This window comes from Trichomycterus rosablanca, chromosome 3, assembly GCF_030014385.1.
Source record: "Trichomycterus rosablanca isolate fTriRos1 chromosome 3, fTriRos1.hap1, whole genome shotgun sequence".
In the NCBI taxonomy this organism is placed as follows: Eukaryota; Metazoa; Chordata; class Actinopteri; order Siluriformes; family Trichomycteridae; genus Trichomycterus; species Trichomycterus rosablanca.
Window position 1 is genome coordinate 18,583,901 of NC_085990.1, and position 23,978 is coordinate 18,607,878.

General features: G+C 40.3%; 1 protein-coding gene across 3 annotated transcripts in view; it reads right to left on the reverse strand.

Annotated features, from left to right (window-relative positions):
- Window positions 1-23,978, reverse strand: part of efna3b (ephrin-A3b) — a 209,876-nt gene that overhangs the window by 68,481 nt on the left and 117,417 nt on the right. The window contains exon 2 of one of the 3 annotated variants that reach the window (XM_062991927.1): window positions 13,671-13,799. The exons of the other annotated variants lie outside the window; for them this stretch is intronic. Within the exon in view, the coding sequence (XP_062847997.1) occupies window positions 13,671-13,711 (41 nt within the window). The 5' untranslated portion in view covers window positions 13,712-13,799. The remainder of the gene's footprint in view (window positions 1-13,670; window positions 13,800-23,978) is intronic. 3 annotated transcript variants of the gene reach the window in all.

Here is a 23,978-nt window from a genome sequence, read left to right on the forward strand (position 1 = left end):
CAAGGTCATACAGCGGTTTTCCAGGACAGGTTCCACTCGGAACAGGCTTCGCCAGGGTCGACCAAAGAAGTTGAGTCCACATGTTCGGCGTCATATCCAGAGGTTGGCTTTAAAAAATAGACACATGAGTGCTGCCAGCATTGCTGCAGAGGTTGAAGACGTGGGAGGTCAGCCTGTCAGTGCTCAGACCATACGCCGCACACTGCATCAACTCGGTCTGCATGGTCGTCATCCCAGAAGGAAGCTGACGCACAAGAAAGCCAGCAAACAGTTTGCTGAAGACAAGCAGTCCAAGAACATGGATTACTGGAATGCCCTGTGGTCTGACGAGACCAAGATAAACTTGTTTGGCTCAGATGGTGTCCAGCATGTGTGGCGGCGCCCTGGTGAGAAGTACCAAGACAACTGTATCTTGCCTACAGTCAAGCATGGTGGTGGTAGCATCATGGTCTTGGGCTGCATGAGTGTTGCTGGCACTGGGGAGCTGCAGTTCATTGAGGGAAACATGAATTCCAACATGTACTGTGACATTCTGAAACAGAGCATGATCCCCTACCTTCGAAAACTGGGCCTCATGGCAGTTTTCCAACAGGATAACGACCCCAAACACAACCTCCAAGATGACAACTGCCTTGCTGAGGAAGCTGAAGGTAAAGGTGATGGACTAAACCCAATTGAGCACCTGTGGCGCATCCTCAAGTGGAAGGTGGAGGAGTTTAAGGTGTCTAACATCCACCAGCTCCGTGATGTCATCATGGAGGAGTGGAAGAGGATTCCAGTAGCAACCTGTGCAGCTCTAGTGAATTCCATGCCCAGGAGGGTTAAGGCAGTGCTGGATAATAATGGTGGTCACACAAAATATTGACACTTTGGGCACAATTTGGACATGTTCACTGTGGGGTGTACTCACTTATGTTGCCAGCCATTTAGACATTAATGGCTGTGTGTTGAGTTATTTTCAGAAGACAGTAAATCTACACTGCTATACAAGTTGTACACTGACTACTCTAAGTTATATCCAAGTTTCATGTCTATAGTGTTGTCCCATGAAAAGATATAATGAAATATTTGCAGAAATGTGAGGGGTGTACTCACTTTTGTGATACACTGTATGTATCCATCCATCCATCCATCCATCCACTATCCATCTATTTATGTATCCATCCATCCATCCATCCATCCATCCACTATCCATCTATCTATGTATCCATCCATCCATCCACTATCCATGTATCCATCCATCCACTATCCATCTATCTATGTATCCATCCATCCATCCACTATCCATCTATCTATGCATCCATCCATCCATCCACTATCCATCTATCTATGTATCCATCCACTATCCATCTATCTATGTATCCATCCATACATCCACTATCCATCTATGTATCCATCCATCCATCCATCCATCCACTATCCATCTATGTATCCATCCATCCATCCACTATCCATCTATGTATCCATCCATCCACTATCCATCTATCTATGTATCCATCCATCCACTATCCATCTATGTATCCATCCATCCACTATCCATCTATCTATGTATCCATCCATCCACTATCCATCTATCTATGTATCCATCCATCCATCTATGTATCCATCCATCTATGTATCCATCCACTATCCCTCTATATATGTATCCATCCATCCATCCATCCATCTATGTATCCATCCATCCATCCATCCATCCATGTATCCATCCATCCACTATCCCTCTATATATGTATCCATCCATCCACTATCCATGTGTCCATCCATCCACTATCCATCTATCTATGTATTCATCCATCCATCCATCCATCCACTATCCATGTATCCATCCATCCACTATTCATCTATCTATGTATCCATCCATCCACTATCCATTTATCTATGTATCCATCCATCTATGTATCCATCCATCCATCCATGTATCCATCCATCCACTATCCATCGAGCTATGTATCCATCCATCCATTATCCATCTATCTATGTATCCATCCATCCATCCTTCCAATATTTATTATATTTTATATATTTAAGCTCTCTTATTTAAATCAATGCTAGATCTTATAATCGCTCTTTTTAAACAGGATCTCGCATTACTGTAGGTGTGAAACGGTTAAGGAGCTATTTAGGTTGCTCTTTCACCAAGTGAAATGTAATATAAAAGCAAATTAAATCTCTGAGCCAAAAACAAAATTGAAGTTGAATCAAATCAGTGAGCATCGTAAAAGCAATGAATTATGGTTTAGGCAGCCGTTCACACCTCTCGCAGGCCTGTATAATCTATCTGATCCGTGGCCAATATCATTTTTTAACTGTTGCTATATTTCAACAGTTATTGCAGTATGACTTGCAACAAAGCACAAACGTGCAACACTGTCATTTTTCACCCACATGCCCCCCCCCCCAACACACACACACACACACACACACACACACACACAGATATATAGACACCTTACACTCATCTAACAATCATCTTTTCCCTGCCAGTAGCTTCGAGGTGAGATGAGGACGAAAGGACATTTTTGCGTAATGGTGTCTGAGCAAGAGCCACAGAGCAAGAGAATAACCAGCCATCTGTGGAGTGTCTGGATCTCGTCTGGATCAAGTCTGGCCGTCGTCTGAGGATGAGGTGTTCAGAAGGCTGGCACTGAGGTGCCGTATAAACAGCAAGGTTCGTGGGTTTGTGTCTCCTGAGTGGGAGTGTAACACACCTTCTGTCATCGTCTCCTCTACGCCCATCCATCACAGGAACGATAGAGATGCAGCAAGAGTCAGACATCGATATCTTTATCCCTCGGTTTTCCTCTATTGCACTAAGCCCGGGCTGGTTGGAGAGCTGCCAGCTTCTCCCCGATATGAACTGTGACTGGTTATGTGTGTGTACAGTGTAGAGGAGTGAAAATACGGGGGTGGACGAAGTGTGTTCAACATTCGTAAACATTAGGCGCAAATAATGAATACACCATGGACAAAGACGTAACGGCTTTACTTAGAAGAGCCACAAATAGAACTCCAGGGTCCAGTCTTAACACTGCACATTACAGGTTCACAAAGCTAGAATTCAGCACAGGGCTGCAGTTTGGAAACCATTTGTTATATGTCTGTGTATTCTTGTGAAAAGCCTTAGAACAATTGAGTTACTATGTCATAATCAGACATCCCAAGTTGCAAAAACTCATTTCAGGGAGGTACCCCCGGACCCGGACCTGGACCGAGTGTTTTAGATATGAAGTTATGTTCCCTACGTAGTGCACTAGATAGGGAATTAGACAATTGGTTTATGTTCCCTACACAGTGCACTAGATTATATATCAGATCACGGATTTATGTTCCCTACATAGTGCACTAGATAGTGTATTAGATAACACATTCATGTTTTATCTGACTTGCAGGCATCAGGGAGCCGCTATGTATATGCGGGAGTGTCCCGGAACTTCCAGGAGACTTGGGATGTCTGCATAATTCACTGGACAATATGCTTAATTTCACAGACCTCATTTGTCAAAAAATCACAGATGACATATTTAAAAGAAAAGAGTCACATTTCACGGCAGTTATTAAATAACACTCATAAATTAAACGATAGAATAAATGTAAGCCACAATACACAGCACAGCCTACCTTAACGGTTGAATGTAAACCTATAACATCGCCTTAAAGATGAAAATTCTCGTCCGTGTTTTGACACGCCCCTCTCTTCGTTCATAGAACGGGTTGGGAGTTTTCCAAACTCAGTTACCCGAGTCGTGTTTTTAGCTGCTTTAGTCTTCGACATCTTGAACATTTTGACTAAGCGATTGCTAACTGAATTGCCGTAGGATTGCGAAGGCCACCTCACAGTGCAAAGTAAACGCTATGAAAAATGTTAGATTGCTACACACAAACCTTATATTTTAAATTTCACAGCAAATTGCATATTACACGGGGTAAAGTCTCGTTTCACAGTCCATGGTGCAATTTTGAATGGCAATTAATTAGGTAGGCCCTTAGTCGTAAAACGTACGTGTCACTTCAACTGTGACACGTAATTACTCTCTCTCCTACACACACAGTAAGCATGATTGGGTGTCAGAATCTAAGTGTATTGGTATATGTATGTCTATGTGCAAGTGTGTGTGAATGTATGTGAGTGTGCGAATGTTAGTGTATGTGTGTGTGTGTGTGTGTGTGTGTGTGTGTGTGAGAATTACGTGTCACATAACTAACACACACCCCTCCAATACATCTTCAGTTGCCGACCGCTTCTTTTCGCCTGCCCCGCAGGTGATATGGGATTATGTAAAGAACCGTATCACACATCGAGTCCCGCATGTCTATCATCCCTCACCTTTGTGCAGGTACCACAGACCAACCAGCAGGGGTCGTAACTGCAACAGTTATTAGGGATCCCTCCGGTCTTACGTTCCCCAAGTAAGCAAATTATTGTCTGTATCAGGGGTGTAACTACCAGGGGGGCAGGTGTATTGTTAGTGTATGTGCATGTCAGTTTTTTTTTTTGTTTTTTTTTTGTTTGTGTGTGTGTGTGTGAGAGAGAGAGTGAGTAATTACGTACGTTTTACGACTAAGGCCCTACCTAATTCATGGCCATGAAAAATTGCGCCACGGACAGTGAAATGAGACTCACACATAGACATACATATACCAACACACTTAGATTCTGACACACAAGAATGCTTACTCACACACAGGCGCATAAATATGCATGCTCACACACACGTACATACACACACACACACACATACACACACACTTAACTGCACACATACTTACACTGGCACATATAATGTGAGTCATTTTGTGCCACTCACATGCACTTGCACATGCACACACACAATCAACACAGTTTGTTTGCTACACTCTGATAACTTAAATACATACAACTACTGTATTGTACTACTGTGACTATTACTTGCATCTTTGCACAAGTTTTTGCATTTTTGCACCTTACTCTTTTTACATGCTCCTATTAAAACCCTACGCTGCTAACTGCATATCAGAATACGTTTTCTACCTCACCTGTCATTTACTCAGTACAATGTACTGACCAACACTCGTCTCTAGTCTTGTCTCCCTAAATTACTTTTTAGATTAGAACTGTGTTTTGTATTTATTGTAGCCCTTTTTCTATTTATTGTACTGTTGTTTATCTGCACTGTGTATTGTATTGTCTTGCACTTTTTGTTCTGTGTTGCACCCTGTTCCTAGAGGAACGTTGTTCCATTTCAATATGTACTCGTATATAGCTGAAATGACAATAAAACCTCTCTTGAACTCTTCAATGTGTCCGTTTCATCATTTCCTCTCATCTAAAGATTATGTTTGGATAAAGCCAAATGATATTTTACAACCCTCTGACTGCTGCCAACTGTTCCGTACTCTACCAGTATCAGTAATGGTATAGGTAGCATCTGGTAAAACACATTAGGTCAGATTATTTCTTCGCATGCTCGTATAACAGCTTACAAGTTCATTATAAGTCAATAAAACTGAACCATGGTGCACGTTATGATGCAAATGGTCCTTCTTGTCAATGTTTCTACATTATAAGGGATAAAGCCTTAAATGCACAGCTTAATAAACTCCAGGATAAAGACCACCACCTTTAATTGCCTCTTTAATCAGCTGCTTAAAATATAAGCATAAACACACTGTGAAGTACATATGAACATCCCTCAAAAATGGATTGAAAATCTAAAGAATGTGAAAATGCCTCAAGTGTTCCTAATGCTTCCATTTGAAACCAGTATGACAGCATGATCATAGCAGGATTACAGCAGTTCTGGAATAAACGACTGGCCTTTGTTTGAGAAAGATGTAATAATATAAACCGACCAGCAGGTGGCAGTATGCAGTATGTAGATGTTCGGATTCTGACTTTCAGTTCTAGGTCGCTTCTCAAGGGATATTATTATTCAATTATTTAATGAAGACATAAAACTCTAAATCTTGGCCTTTCACACTCCCTCTCCCTTTCTCTCTCTCTCTCTCTCTCTCTCTCTTTCTCTCTCTCTCTCCTTTCCTCCTTTTTCCTACAATACATTCAGCATTATTTCTTTTTTTAATATTTCCAGTGAATACATTAACTTTAATTTCACACAAACACACATTTTAGTCATAAACAAAGCTTTGTTTTAAGGAAAAAAAAAAAACATTATTATGGAAGGTTATTTTAACATATTCCCCCCTTATTTTTCTCCCAATCTGATCGGTTCCAATTCCCCGATCATATTTCACCTCTACTGCTGCTGTCCTTTACTCCAAAGAGGGCTGTAACTAACACACACTCCCTCCAATACATCTTCAGTTGCCGACTGCTTCTTTTTACCTGCCCCACATGGGATTATATAGAGATCCGTACCACACATTGAGAAGCACGCGTACCAATCTCCATTATCCCTCACCTTTGTGCAGGTACCACAGACCAACCAGCAGGGGTCGTAACTGCAACAGTTATTAGGGATCCCTCCAGTCTTATGTCCCCCAAGTAAGCAAATTATTGTCTGTATCAGGGGTGTAACTACCAGGGGGGCGGGTGTAACTACCAGGGGGGGCGGGTGTAACTACCAGGGGGGCGGGTGTACTGGGGCCCATGGTGGTGCCTTCACGCCACTAGTTACGCCACTGGTCTGTATAGATGCCAGAATAACATTCGAAATGGTGAGCTAGTGTGTTTCACTGCTGCGCCACCATAGCGCCCTGTATGAAAGGTATTTACAGTAGGGGTATACACCGTTTAACATCCGCATTATATTTTTGTGAAGAATAGACATTGACCAGACATTATAACAGTCATAGTCTTTTTAGGCTGCTCTACCGTGGAGAAAGATACCTTCACTTACTAAGCACTGTAGTTTAGATACTTTAGATACTGCACACAGTGCTTTACTTTAAACAATGATGTTAAGACAATATGAACATTTAGTACAGTATTGTACAGTACAAATACTGGACAGTAATTCTTATGTTTGTATTATAAAACTTTTTTGCTTGGTGTCAGTAACTTTACTTTGATACTTTACGTGCCGTTTTGGAGCCATGCTGTAAATATAAAGGGTATTTTCATAAGAGAACTCACTGTAAACGATATGAAGATGCTTCAAAGATACCACTGGGACCGCTCAGGTGGTGCAGCGGTAAAGTACGCTAGTGCACCAGAGTTGGGGTTCTGAATGCATCGCATCGAATCTCGACTCTACCCTTCCGACTGGGTTGGGCGGCAGCATGAACAACGATTGGCTGTTGTTCAGGGTTAGAGGGTAGAGAGAGTCGGAGCATAGGTCCTCATAACTGGTACAACTGCAGCCCCTGCTGGCTGAGTGATGGCGCCTGCACAGGGCTGAGGAATAATGCTGATGGTGGGTGTGACCCTCTGTACACAGCGTCCATTAGTGTATGAACTCGACTCGTGCAGGTGAAAAATGCAGTCTGTACTGATTGCGTACCGGAGGGGGCGCAAGTCAGTTGAGAGATGTCCTCAGTCAGCGGTGAAGGGTCAAACCAGTATAGAGGACGCAATCAGGGTAATTAATTGGACACGACTAGAATAGGGGAGAAAAAAAATGGGGGAAAAAAGTGGGGAAAAATAGATTAAAAAAAAAAAAAAAAGATACTGGAAACATGAGTGGAAAGCTATCATCTACAATTAAAATAGGAATCTGTTAGTCAAGTATACTGAACATTATACGTCAGCAGGGCTGTACAGTGTCTTTGCCATTTTGAGTCTGTATATTGCCGCTGCGTCTGGAGATTCTTATTTTATATTATAATTAATTATAATATTTAAGACCTCGGCTGTTAAAGCAAACGACTGCTAATCAGATAGACATTACACAACGCATACTTGTATATTCTTGATTATTCATTCATTTCTTTTTATTAGCCACTTTTAAAAAAGATGCTTGTCATTAAGACAAAGACAAAAACACTATTGGACCAATTTACTCTGGTCAGATGGGTAAAAAAAAGGAATGGCAATATTTATGCTTATATTGGCTTGTTTGGATGATTGTACTGATTTTTATTTGTTATCCGAGAATGACGGGTTGCACATATCTCAACAAAATTATAACCGGCCTCTCAGGTGGCACAGCGGTAAAATACACTAGCACACCAGAGCTGGGATCTCGAATACATCGTATCGAATCTCAGCTGGGCGGCCACATGAACGACGATTGGCTGTTGTTCATAGTGTGGGTAAGCCGGACCAGGGTTCCTCATAACTGGTGCAATTATGACCTCTACTGGCCGACTGATGGTGCCTGTGCAGGGTTGGGGAATGATGCAGATCAGGGTGTGGCTCTCCGTGCGCTAGGCTGGTCCGCATATGAACTCGCCTCGCGCAGGTGAGAAGATGCAGTCGGTACTGCTCACGTGTCGGCGGGGGCGTCAGTCAGATGGACTCTTGTGACTATCATAATCAGAAGATGGTTTGCCAATAAGAGAAATTAATAGTAGAAGTATCTGAGCTGTAACTGCTAATGATGAAAATGTGTTAAACACACAAACATCAATGACGGACACCAAATAACAGTGAAACAGGTTTAAACTCTGTGTTTTCTCCCACCTTTCAAACAACATAAAATCTGGACTGGCATCTTTTAAATGCCACTAGACATAAGTACATAAGTGAAAGGTTACTCCTATGAATAATAATTATTGTTACTATTTATACTAGATTATTATTTCTCTTTTCATACGTGTTCCTTGTTTGATACTGTTTTAGCAGAACTGTAAATGTGATCATTTCAATAATGCTTACCGAATTAAAAAGTTAAATGTGTGATGCCCTGATGAACTGGCTGTCTAGAAACACGTTTAGAGGCTCCGGACCCACCTAAAGCCTGATTAATATGAAGTGCTTACTGAAGCTGAACCCATTCTCATAACATCCTACAACTTGAGAAGTTGTGGGGAAATAAACTGTGCAATAAATGTTTATCTGCATATAACCAGTAGAGGGCAGTAATGACACCTCGTTTACACTATGTAACAGACACACGCCTGGCAGGGGCAATGCTTCATTCATCAGTAATACACAATTAGAATAAAGTAGAAGATGATATACTTTATTTGTCATATATACATATACAGGTGTAAAGTACAATGAAATTCTTTCTTTGCATATCCCAGCTTGTTTGGAACCTGGGGTCAGAGCACAGGGTCAGCCATTGTTAAGAGCCTTGCTCAAGGACCCAACAGTGGCTGCATAGCAGAGCCTGGATTTGAACCGCCAATCTTCCAGTTGATAGCCCGAACAAGCTTCATATCTGTAAAGTTTTTTTTACTAAACAAATGGGGAAAACGTTTCCTTGCCTTTCCTTCTGACTCTTCCTCACTGCCCTTCCACTGTCCTGTTATTAATGATAAATGTAATATTCTGATAATTATGCTTGCAGTCCCTTATACATAATTTCGTTCTCCTTAAAATAGGATAAAAGATGATCAGAAAAGTAAGAGAATGAAAAGTGGAGTGAGATGAATCAGATAATTGTTAATAGGATTTGTCCATGGTAAATAAGCTGATTCATTAAAATGTAGGTGACATTTTCTTATTAGAAGACTGTAATGATTGATTAACCACAACTTTACCTAAATGCATCTATAGACATATTTATTTATCTAACTTCTAATAGTATGAGGTTATTTGCTATTATCTTAAATGAAGTGCCTTCACTTCATGCCAGTCCAACTGGCCGGTTCCAACAACCTCAAGAATAACCCCGTAATACTCAAAGAATAGCAATTTACCAACAATCACACATTCCCCCTCAGATTTCTAAACGACTTAAAAATGAATTGATTTATGGGATCATTAGCATGAAAAATAATTCAGGAATCCAGACAGCACTTTAAGTATTTAGGTGCACTACGTGTTAGGGGTATGTGTGGTGAATGAGAACGTTGATCTTAGTTATTAGTGATGAGCACAAGGTTTGGACCCACTGTGCAGAAGAAGAGTATATAATTATATACCAGTGCTTGTGTAACTTCAGTGAAGGGAGTCACCCTAAACTAAATTTGAACTCAAGGAGAAGGGAATGCAAGAGCTGGATCCTGTCCACTGAACTATACAGGTGGAGGTGTGATGAAACAGCTGTTTTCACCCATGTCTACATACTTTATTAGGATTTTAACATCACGTTTTACACACTTTGGTAACAAGTGTGTAAACAAGTGTTTTTGGTAACAAAAACAATAGATATTCATTACACAAGATTCAGTCCAGAAGTTTGACGTTAAACACAGTCATGGACAATTTTGTATCCCTAATTCACCTCACTTGCATGTCTTTGGACTGTGGGAGAAAACCAAAGCTGCCGAAGGAAACACAAAAAGGACCCAGACAGGTGACAGTGAGGCGACAGCGCTACCCACCAAGCTAACGTTGATCTTAGTTATTATTGATGAGCACAAGATTTGGACCCACTGTGTAGAAAAAGAGTACATGATTGTTTAACAGTGCTTGTGAAACTTTAGTGCAGAGAGTCACCCTAAAGTAGTTTTGAACTCAATGAAAAGAGGAATGCAAGAGCTGGGCCCTGTCCACTGCATTATATAGGTGAAGGTATGATGGAACGATTGTTCCACCTACAGTATGTGTCTACATACACACGATATTACTGAAACGCTTTGTATTTACACTACTTGAAATAATAGAGCATATACCCTTTTCTTTTTGGGTGGATGTGTTCTGGGATTTAGGGAAAAATTGGTAAAGACATTCAGATTAAAAGCATATATATATATATTTTGTTTGTTTATTCAATAACTTTTTTAGCCTGTTGAATATAATATTAAGATAACATTCCCATCTTGATCCCCATGGGGGAAATTCCAATGTTGCAGCAGCTTCAAGTACAGCTAGTACCATAAATAAAACATTACCAAATTTTCTTTCTTTTATGAATTTAAATCTGAAAACATTCGTAACCGTTATGTATAATGTTCATTTAAATAAAAACAAACAAAAAAATAAATAAATAAAATGGAAAAAACACTAAATAAATACATACTGATCTTATGTGGGGAGAAATATCACCTGTGTGAACGTGAACAGCCCCCGAATCACCTCGGCAACACTGTTCACGTTCAAAACTAATGACTAGATTTTTCTCTTTTTTTCCCACTTTTCTTGTTTTAGATCGCTTGTTCAATCTACGTCTCTAGTCTAAATATAAATACCTCTCGGGAATACCCGATACCATACCGGCTCAGTTAACGCGTATCAGAGACTGAGCAACAAGTTGTTAAGAACGCGCATTAATATAGTAGTGAACCCAGGTGTTGTGAATACTCATTGATGAGCGCGGTGGCCTGTGGGAAATGTAGTTATTTTTAAACTACGGCGCCCGCCTGGGCGCTTTATACTTCCACAGAAGCGGCGGAATCCACTCTTCCCGTTACACTACAACTTAATTTACAGGTAGTATGCTCATATAATATTAATAATTATTATAATAATAATAATAATTATTAGTATTATTATTGTTATTAGATTAGTATCATTATCAATATTATTAATATTGTTGTTATTATTATAGTTATTATTGTTGTTATTAGATTAGTATCATCATCATTATTATTATTGTTGTTGTTATTATTATTATAGTTATTATTATTAGATTAGTATCATTATCAGTATTATTATTATTGTTATTATTATTATTATTATTAGATTAATAGCATCATTATCAGTATTATTATTATTATTATAGTTATTATTATTATTAGATTAGTATCATCATTATCAGTATTATTATTATAGTTATTATTATTAGATTAGTATCACTATCAGTATTATTATTATTGTTGTTATTATTATTATAATTATTATTAGTAGTAGTATTATTAGATTAGTATCAGTATTATTATTATTATTATAGTTATTGTTACTATGGTTATTATTATTATTATTATAGTTATTATTATTATTATTATTATTATAGTTATTATTATTATATTAGATTAGTATCATTATCAGTATTATTATTATTATTATTGTTATTATTATTATTATTATAAGTAGAATTATTAGCAATATTTTTGTTGTTGTTATTTCAGTTTTATTTTTATTTTTTTATTTTTTTCACAAATACTACAGGAGTGTTTGCAATAATACAACTAGGTGCTTTGTATTTCCCACGAAAGTGGCGGAATCTGCTTGGTAGTATGCTTATGTTATTATTAGTAGTAGTATTAGTATTATTTTTGTTGTTGTTATTTTAGTTTTACATACACTACAGTTTAAAAGCTACAAACTATACAACAGTGTACTAAGGAGTATGTGCAATAATACAACTGTGCAAAGAGGAATAGATTAACATTAGATGAACAAATTAAAAGCATAAATTTGTAAGGTAACTGGGCAACTACTTTTCTGCAACACCACGTATGGCCAAAACAAGCTTTAATGTGGCGTTCAAACTGTGCTGAAGGGAAGCAACGTCATATATTTAAAAGATCTTTCCTCAACTGGTGTTTTGCTGATGATGGTGAAGAGCGCAGTCCAATATGTCAGCACATAATTTCCCAGAGGTTCTCAGTTGCGTGGGGCCATAAAATATGATTTTACACTCTACGCATACTGACTAGAGTCAAAAATATCTGCACCCATCTGTATTTGTTGTATCGTACTACTCAAACCTGTATTATTAAAATTGTGCATTATACACTATATTGCCAAAAGTATTCACTCACCCATCCAAATCATTGAATTCACTTCCATGGCCACAGGTGTCTAAAACCAAGCACCTAGGCATGCAGACTGCTTCTACAAACATTTGTGAAAGAATGGGTCGCTCTCAGGAGCTCAGTGAATTCCAGTGTGGTACCGTGATGCCACCTGTGCAACAAGTCCAGTCGTGACATTTCCTCGCTACTAAATATTCCACAGTCGACTTTTAGTGGTATTATAAAGTGGAAGCAATTAGGAATGACAGCAACTCAGCCACGAAGTGTTAGGCCACGTAAAATGACAGAGCGGGGTCAGCGGATGCTGAGGCGCATAGTGCGCAGAGGTCGCCAACTTTCTGCAGAGTCAATCGCTACAGACCTCCAAACTTCATGTGACCTTCAGATTAGCTCAAGAACAGTGCGTAGAGCTTCATGGAATGGGTTTCCATGGCCGAGCAGCTGCATCCAAGCCTTACATCACCAAGCGCAATGCAAAGCGTCGGATGCAGTGGTGTAAAGCACGCCGCCACTGGACTCTAGAGCAGTGGAGACGTGTTCTCTAGAGTGACGAATCACGCTTCTCTGTCTGGCATCCTGATGGACGAGTCTGAGTTTGAGGGTTGCCAGGAGAACGGTACTTGTCTAACTGCATTGTGCCAAGTGTAAAGTTTGGTGGAGGGGGGATTATGGTGTGGGGTTGTTTTTCAGGAGTTGGGCTCGGCCCCTTAGTTCCAGTGAAAGGAACTCTTAATGCTTCAGCATACCAAGAGATTTTGGACAATTTCATGCTCCCAACATTGTAGGAACAGTTTGGGGATGGCCCCTTCTTGTTCCAACATGACTGCCTACCAGTGCACAAAGAAAGGTCCATAAAGACATGGATGAGCGAGTTTGGTGTGGAAGAACTTGACTGTCCTGACCTTAACCCGATAGAACACCTTCGGGATGAATTAGAGTGGAGACTGTGAGCCAGCCCTTCTCGTCCAACATCAGTGTCTTACCTCACAAATGCGCTTCTGGAAGAATGGTCAAAAATTCCCATAAACACACTCCTAAACCTTGTGGAAAGCCTTCCCTGAAGAGTTGAATCTGTTATAGCTGCAAAGGGTGGGCCGACATCATATTAAACCCTATGGATTAAGAATGGGACGTCACTCAAGTTCATATGCGTGTGAAGGCAGACGAGTGAATACTTTTGGTAATATAGTGTATATCTATACATATAATACATACATTAAATACAGAGGACTGCTTGGCCCAACACCTGATCATCTAATGGTTAAAAGAGGACCTGAAGCCTTACTGTCTAGCACTAAGTGTGACATTTGGAGGAGGATTTGTGGGTGCTTCAGCAAGGCTGGAATTGGGCAGATTTGTCTTAGTGAAGGAAGCATGAATCAAGCCACTAACACGGTTATCCTGGAAGAAAACATGATGCTTCTGCTCTGACAATGTTCCTTAACTCTAAAGACTTTTTTTACTAGGACAATGCACCATGCTACACAGCCATGTAAATCAAGGTGTGGATGGAGGACCACCAGACTAAGATGCTGTTATGGCCAACCCTAATCTCCTTTGAAATGTGATCAAGAAGAGGCTAAATTGATTTCAACAGATGATTTTTGCACCAACAAAAGTATTAAGTCACCCAACAGCAAGGTGAAAGACATATATATATATATATATTAGGGCTGTCGAAGTTAACGCGATAATAACACATTAACGCAATCTCAATTTAACGAGATTAAAAAAAATAGTGCCGTTAACGCACTAATTACATTACGAGATTTTTTCACTTCTAAAACTAAAGCAATTCATTTTTCACCCACGGGAGACAGATTGAATTATTCTCACTGACCACGCTCACACGCACGTTTAATGTTATTTAGTTCCGTTTGACAAAAAAAACCCTTAAAAATAGAGCTAACAGTGAAGATAACCGGTTACAAAAGCAGCGACCGCTGTTTGTGTTCAATTCTCTGTTCACAGTGTCGATACAAGTGATTCAAGAATCGATTCATTGTAAGCGCAGCGTAAGTTTCTTTTCTCAGTCATCTCTCCGTGTTTACTGTTATAATGAATGATGCGGTTGTAAATAAACACCAAATACTACAGAACATTCTGTGTGACTCGCTTACCTTATAAAGCTCAGGCTTAATTATACTGGTTATTACCACAGAGCGGGAGCCGACTCAGAGTCGTTTACGATTTACCGAGGTGAACCACGAACGTGCTGATAGAATCGGCTCAGATGGGATCGGACTGTATTATCTTTTTAAAGTAAATATTTCAATCAGCAGAATCGCATCGCATGTATGATGTGCACAACGTTAATTACGTGCGTTTATTAATGAACGTTTACGTTAGCTTGTCAGAAGCTTTCTCAATAATGTCTGTGCGGTGGTTTTTTTTTTACAATTAGTGATGGCAAGCAACTGTTCCACTGCACTATTTTACACTAAACACTAAACTATTCCATAATGCTCCAGATTGCATCATTCTAAATAGGTATCGGCGAGTACAAAAATACATGTACTTGTACTCGGTTGGGAAAAAATGGTATCGATGCATCCCTAGTGAAAACACACTCACTTCGTGTAGAAACGTCCATCAAACCATCGTCACGATACAACCACAGAAAAGTCTGTTACAATAACTACGCATCTGACATATATACGAAGTCAAAGTTCTCTGCTAGATAGTATTACTGCCTAATATGTGAGTGAATAAAACTCCCTTACAGTTTTCTCTTGTCCCAGCAGTTTTTAACATAAGTACATTTAGCATAAATATGTTCACCATTTTAATTGTAACATTTCACTTAAAATCCTTGTTTTCTATAACATTTACACAGATTTTTTTTAATGCGATTAATCGCGATTAACTATGTAAAATTCTGAGATTAATCGCGATTAAAATTTCTAATCGTTTGACAGCCCTAATATATATATATATATATATATATATATATATATACAGTATATATATATATATATACAGTATATATATATATATATATATATATATATATATATATATATATATATATATACATATACAGGTATATACAGGGGTTGGACAAAATAACTGAAACACCTGTCATTTTAGTGTGGGAGGTTTCATGGCTAAATTGGACCAGTCTGGTGGCCAATCTTCATTAATTGCACATTGCACCAGTAAGAGCAGAGTGTGAAGGTTCAATTAGCAGGGTAAGAGCACAGTTTTGCTCAAAATATTGCAATGCACACAACATTATGGGTGACATACCAGAGTTCAAAAGAGGACAAATTGTTGGTGCACGTCTTGCTGGCGCATCTGTGACCAAGACAGCAAGTCTTTGTGATGTATCAAGAGCCACGGTATCCAGGGTAATGTCAGCATACCACCAAGAAGGACAAACCACATCCAACAGGATTAACTGTAGACGCAAGAGGAAGCTGTCTGAAAGGGATGTTCGGGTGCTAACCCGGATTGTATCCAAAAAACATAAAACCACGGCTGCCCAAATCACGGCAGAATTAAATGTGCACCTCAACTCTCCTGTTTCCACCAGAACTGTCCGTCGGGAGCTCCACAGGGTCGATATACACGGCCGGGCTGCTATAGCCAAACCTTTGGTCACTCGTGCCAATGCCAAACGTCGGTTTCAATGGTGCAAGGAGCGCAAATCTTGTTCTCTGATGAGTCCACCTTTACTGTTTTCCCCACATCCGGGAGAGTTACGGTGTGGAGAAGCCCCAAAGAAGCGTACCACCCAGACTGTTGCATGCCCAGAGTGAAGCATGGGGGTGGATCAGTGATGGTTTGGGCTGCCATATCATGGCATTCCCTTGGCCCAATACTTGTGCTAGATGGGCGCGTCACTGCCAAGGACTACCGAACCATTCTGGAGGACCATGTGCATCCAATGGCGGTGCCGTGTATCAGGATGACAATGCACCAATACACACAGCAAGACTGGTGAAAGATTGGTTTGATGAACATGAAAGTGAAGTTGAACATCTCCCATGGCCTGCACAGTCACCAGATCTAAATATTATTGAGCCACTTTGGGTGTTTTGGAGAAGCGAGTCAGGAAACGTTTTCCTCCACCAGCATCACGTAGTGACCTGGCCACTATCCTGCAAGAAGAATGGCTTAAAATCCCTCTGACCACTGTGCAGGACTTGTATATGTCATTTCCAAGACAAATTGACGCTGTATTGGCCGCAAAAGGAGGCCCTACACCATACTAATAAATTATTGTGGTCTAAAACCAGGTGTTTCAGTTATTTTGTCCAACCCCTGTATATACTGTATATAAATGCGATTGTCCGAAAGAGCAAGATTTTTTTCCAGGGAGTGCAAAAATGTACGAAAACACAGAACTAAGGTCCACAAAAGTGCTAAACATGCACATAAACAGTAAAATAAACAATGTAAATATGTAATGTAAAACCTGTAAATAAATATTAAAATCGGTGGACTGTACTACAGAGGAGAAATTGCATTTACCTTGTATGGTGGAGGAGGTGCTTGTTTTTGCTATGATCGTATAGTCAGGACTCAGAGTATCTATTATTCTGAGTCTGAAGCACTACTGTTGGCTACTGGTGGCAGTGCCGTTGCATAACTAAGCACTTGCAAAAGTTAGCATAAAACAGCGAGAAAAAGGCGAGAACAAAGTGAGCCTCCCGACAAAATAAAGGCCTATCACTCATGTAAACAGAGAGACCTGCTAGCGGAATTACTGAACTACTGGTCTTGGTACGCTTCTTGCAGGTATTTTAAACGATCGTACCGGACATTTGCTTTTCCAGATTTTGTCTGTTAAATTCGAAATCCGTTAAATGGAGGTTCCACTTACACTAATTAGCCATAACATTAAAACCACCTCCTTGTTTCTACATTCACTGTCCCTTTTATCAGCTCCACTTACCACATAGAAGCACTTTGTAGTTCTACAATTACTGAATGTAGTCCATCTGTTTCTCTACATACTGTTTTAGCCTGCTTTCACCCTGTTCTTCAATGGTCAGGACAACTACAGAGCAGGTATTATTTGGGTGGTGGATCATTCTCAGCACTGCAGTGACACTGACATGGTGGTGGTGTGTTAGTGTGTGTTGTGCTGGAGTTTTAAAATACCGTGTTCACTCACTGTCCACTCTATTAGACACTCCTACCTAGTTGGTCCACCTTGTAGATGTAAAGTCAGAGACGATCACTCATCTATTGCTGCTGTTTGAGTTGGTCATCTTGTAGACCTTCATCAGTAGTTATAGGACGCTGCCCATTATTGTTGGTTGGTGGACTATTCTCAGTCCAGCAGTGACAGAGAGTTGTTTAAAAACTCCAGCAGCGCTGCTGTGTCTTATTCACTCATACCAGCACAACACACACTAACACACCACCACCACCATGTCAGTGTCACTGCAGTGCTGTGAATCATCCAACACCCAAATAATACCTACTCTGTAGTGGTCCTATGCAGGTACTGACCATTGAAGAACAGCATGAAAGGGGGCTAACAAAGCATGCAGAGAAACAGATGGACTACAGTCAGTAATTGTAGAACTACAAAGTGCTCCTATATGGTAAGTGGAGCTGATAAAATGGACAGTGAGTGTAGAAACAAGAAGGTGGTTTTAATGTTATGGCTGATCGGTGTATGTGTTTGTATGTATGTATGTATGTATGTATGTATGTATGTATTTGACAGGCAGTAGGAAGACTATAGGGAATGAGGTGTAGTAAAGAGCAAGCTGAATCAGCGATTAGCATTTCAGGCAAACAGCATTTTGCTCCTCCCTTGTTGCCCTTATTTTCTCTTCCTCCATTTTAATTAACCCCAGCTTTCTATTTAATTAAAGGAGAGCATCTGCTTTAGTTACACACTCAAACACACACATGCACACACAGCTGGAAAGATATTGTGTGGTCTTGTCTCAGAGGTGGAGAAGGTTGTGATCATTTTCCCTTCTAACTCAATATACTCTCAAAGACAGCTATCAGGAGTTCCTATAATAAATACAGATTATGCTACACACTTTAAATGTGATGGGGGGGAAGGGGTGTAGAGTAAAACATGGGTAAAGTAGGGGTGTGAGTAAGAATGGGTTGTAAAGAGGGTGCAGAGTATATCTGAGTGGTGGAGAAGGTGTCGGGTAAATGTGACTAGAAGAGATGTAGGAAAGTTGTGATTAGTTGGGAGTGTGTGGGGTTAATTTGACTAGTTGAGATGTAGCTGTGAGGGTATAGGGTCAATTTGACTAGCAGAGACAGATTAAATGTGACTAGTTGAGAGGATATAGACCAAATGTGAGCAATGTTACTGCTAAAATAGACTTTCTGGAAGACATGGACGCCGTGCCTTTGGACCAAAGATGAAAAAGATCATCCAGTCATCATGTTATTAGCAGTCCCAAATCCAGGGTCTGTTATGGTATGTGGTGTGTCAGTGTCCCACATAATCGCTTGGTATCATTAAAAAGTATAAATGCTTTACCGTCCCAACTTTTTTTTGGAATGTGTTGCAGGCCTGAAATTCAGGAATGGATATACACCGATCAGCCATAACATTAAAACCATCTCCTTGTTTCTACACTCACTGTCCATTTTATCAGCTCCACTTACATAGTATAGTATAGAAGCGCTTTGTAGTTCTACAATTACTGACTGTAGTTCATCTGTTCCTCTGCATGCTTTGTTAGCCCCCTTTCATGCTGTTCTTCAATGGTCGGGACCCCCACAGTTCCACTACAGAGCAGGTATTATTTGGGTGGTGGATGATTCTCAGCACTGCAGTGACATGGTGGTGGTGTGTTAGTGTGTGTTGTGCTGGTATGAGCGGATAAGACACAGCAGCGCTGCTGGAGTTTTTAGACACCTCACTGTCCCTGCTGGACTAAGAATAGTCCACCATTCAAAAATATCCATCCAACAGCCCCCCGTGGGCAGCATCATGAAGGTCTAGAAGATGACCAACTCAAACATCAGCAATAAATGAGCGATCGTCTCTGACTTTACATCTAAAAGGTGGACCAACTAGGTAGGAATGTCTAATAGAGTGGACACGGTAAAAACTCCAGTAGCGCTGCTGTGTCTGATCCACTCATACCAGCACAACACACACTAACACACCACCACCACCATGTCAGTGTCACTGCAGTGCTGAGAATGATCCACCACCTATAGTTCTACAGTAATTGTAGAAGTACAAAGTGCTTCTATATGGTAAGTGGAGCTGATAAAATGGACAGTGTGTGTAGAACCAGGAGGTGGTTTTAATGTTATGGCTGATACAGTAATTTGGGGTTGTATACCCTAAAGCATGACAGAGCCACATGACCTCCTTATTGTAAGAATCATACATTTAGACCTGTACCCTTCTCTTGGTATTCACCACACATCCATAAAGCAAATTAAATTAAAAACTTTCATCTGTCTGTGTATTTATACATGCCTACCAATACACTCCACAGTTGATCTGATCAATATATATGCTCTTTGTTAATCTGGAGACAGAATAGAAAAGCTGTACAGGGAGTGCTGAAATCAAGACTATGGTTGTATAGGATTTAAATCTGTTCAGGAATCGATATGTGTCTGCAGGGAGTGGTGCTAGCGGCAGCTCTCAAGGACAACTTCTCATCACTGGTGCTGGTTTTAAGTGTGTGTGTGTGTGTGTGTGTGTGTGTGTGTGTGAGGTTAAATTGTCCATACCTCAACCCGTCTACACCTTGTTAAAAGCTCTTTAAAAAGACCTTTAGGAAAGAACTTGATGAACAGCAGGATGCTAATGTTTATATTAGCCTTATGAACTGCATTAAATCTCACTGTCCTTTTAACAAACACACAGCCAGATACCACTGTTCAGCATTTTCATCTGTACTTTCACTTTCACTTTATTGTAAATGTCAATTTGCTAAATAAAAAAATGGTATAAAAGTATGGAATGCCCACAACAGCAGAGTAATTGTGAGGTGCACTTGTCAGTGTGCTCTCAGTGCTGGTCCCAAGCCCAGATAAAATAAGGAGGGGCAGAAAGAGCATTCAGTATAAAAACCGATTTGTAAATCCAATTTGACAAAGAATATTTATGCCTGCAATGGCAGCCTACTGGGTAAGGTACTGAGCTAGTAATCGAGAGGCCGTTGGTTCAAGCCCCACCGTTGCCAGGTTGCCACTGTTGGGCCCTTAACCCTCAATTGCTTAGACAGTTTACTGTCACAGTACTGTAGGTCATTTTGGATAAAAGCGTCCGCTAAATGCTGAAAATGTAAATGCAATACAAAGCAAAAAGTAATAATATCTATTATGAATCATTGGTAATAATTTTACTGGCAACCACAAGATGAGTCTGATTTACTGATAAACGGTAGTTATTTGTTACACAAGATTCATCACTTCACAAGATTAATGTCAAACACAGTCATGGACAATTCAGTGTCTCCAATTCACCTCACTTGCATGTCTTTGGACTGTGGGAGAAAACCGGAGCTCGCAGGAAACCCACGCAGACACGGGGAGAACATGCAAACTCCACAAAAAAAGGACCCAGACCTCCTCACCTGGGGATCAAACTCAGGACCTTCTTGCTTTGAGGCGACAGTGCTACCCACCGAGCCACCGTGAAAAAAACTCCCGACAAGTGTTCGAATCCCAGCTGTGTTATCGATCTAGATGAGCGACCAACAGGCACAACAGGCCATGTCATTGTAAGGAGGGTTAAATGGGTTTCACATAGAGGTAGAGGCAACTGTACGAGGGTCGGATGATTCATAGTGCATCACATTATGTCTCAACATATGTGATATGGCTCCTGTGAAATCTTGTCTCTTACAGGTGAAAAGAAGCGGTTAACAACTGCATGTCAGTCAAATGGGAACACATGATAGTCTGTGGTTTTCATCGGGCAGGGGATGGTCTGCAGTGATGGAGGAAGTTAAAGTTGATGAAATGGACATGAATAGATTTGGACAAATGCAAATGAATAAAAACAAAAAATAAGGAAATAAAGACTTGGAGCCAAACCAACCTAGTAGATAAGATTAGACGCCAGTGCTTTACCACTTACAAACTTCTGCATATTGTAATGCATAACAACGATCTCCTGTGGTTTCTTTTTAGCAGTAAAATAGACCAAAATACTAACTTTTACATTATAACTTTTGCATAAGGGTGTATTATCAGATTTGTCTCAGTTAAGACTGTGTTCTGTATTTTTGTAGTTTGTTTTCCAGATCCGACTAATAAAAAACACATTAAGAAGCACTTTTAGGTTACACAAGCATATTTGCACTATATATCATTTTATCATTATATTTATCTGCTCTTAAACCTCAATTTCTTGCATAGTATACATTCTGAGGACAGGTGCTTATAAGGACAGGGCCCTGTGCAGGCCACTGAAGCTATTCCATACCAAAGTTATAACAAGTTATATCCTAATAATTAGAAGGGGTGTCCACATATCTTCGGTCATAATAGAAAAAGAATGCCTTTATTTGTCATATGTACATACACCGATCAGCCATAACATTAAAACCACCTCCTTGTTTCTACACTCACTGTCCATTTTATCAGCTCCACTTAGCACCATATAGGAGCACTTTGTAGTTCTACAATTACTGACTGTAGTCCATCTGCTTCTCTGCATACATTTTTAGGCCCCTTTCATGCTGTTCTTCAATGGTCAGGACTCTCCCAGGACCACCACAGAGTAGGTATTATTTAGGTGGTGGATCATTCTCAGCACTGCAGTGACACTGACATGGTGGTGGTGTGTTAGTGTGTGTTGTGCTGGTATGAGTGGATCAAACACAACAGTGCTGATGAAGTTTTTAAACACCCCACTGTCACTGCTGGACTGAGAATAGTCCACCAACCAAAAATATATACAGCCAATTGTCACTGCAGTGCTGAGAATGATCCACCACCTAAATAATACCTGCTCTGTGGTGGTCCTGTGGGGGTCCTGACCATTGAAGAACAGGGCGAAAGCAGGCTAAAACAGTATGTAGAGAAACAGATGGACTACAGTCAGTAATTGCAGAACTACAAAGTGCTCCTATATGGTAAGTTGAGCTGATAAAATGGACAGTAAGTGTAGAAACAAAAAGGTGGTTTTAATATTATGGCTGATCAGTGCATACAGATTCAAACTCTCAACCTTTCATTTGATAGCCCAAAGCTCTACCCACTAGGTTACCAATGTCCCAAAAATGCATTGTAATCAGGATTAAACAATTACTTAAGATGAAAGCATTTTTAAGTTTTAGGGGAAAAAAGAGGAATGAAATACAGGACGTATGAAATACGACAGATCTACACTGGTTTATGTGAACAGTCCTGCAATCAGTCATTTGCTCCTATTGTTCTGAGTACTTCATCTTACTTTGTTCCTTGCCCTCTTCACACAAGTGCACCTGAAGAACACGGCACCCGACTGAGCCGTAAACGCACCCGCTGTGAGTGTGTTATTGCACGCCTTGTTTATGTGGTTCATTTTTATTACTATTGTTCATTTCCTCTAATAATTTCAAACGCTTTCAACTCCAGCAAAAATATAGGCCTCTTAATACCCATATTACTTTATGTTGTGATGTGTTCGCAATAAAGGTAATATTACTGTCTGCTAGTAAAACAGAACCAGAAAAAGAGCTGGAATAGATGAGAATGGGAAAATGTACTTAGTTGGCCGTCTAGTGTTTTGCTATGTGTTTTGCTTAGCTACACTTTATGGCTAAAAGTATGTGGACATGCATCCTAATTATTAACTGTTCTTATTAGAGATGCATGAGTACCGATACTGGTATCGGGTATTTGCCCGATACCGCGCTCATTAACTTGTACTCGTACTCGCAAACGAGGCTCCGATACTAAACATCCGATACCGTGTACCTAGTGCACGTTGCTGCGTTATGCCTGGTTCACACTACACGATTTTTGCCCTGATTTTCGCTCGGCGACTGGTCGGCGCTAGATTTGCCGGCTCGGGAGCAACTTGGCGTTTGCTCGGCGATCAAAAATCGGCTCTCGATCGCTAAGTGTGAACTATCCAACAACTCGATCCGAACAGCTCACCGAGTTTTCTAGCACGTCAGATCAGAGCGGTAGAGAGAATCTACGGCTCTGCGTCAGATATCTGATCTGAGATGTGCGACTGGGAATGAGTGACATGTCGAACAGCCAATGAGAACGCAGGATACGGTGTGAGGGGAAACGCAGGAGAGGAGTGTAAACAGGTGGGACAGGGGGATAATATAGTTTATATCAGAATACACCGGCACACACACGTTTTACAGTATTTCTGACCTGATCGTTCT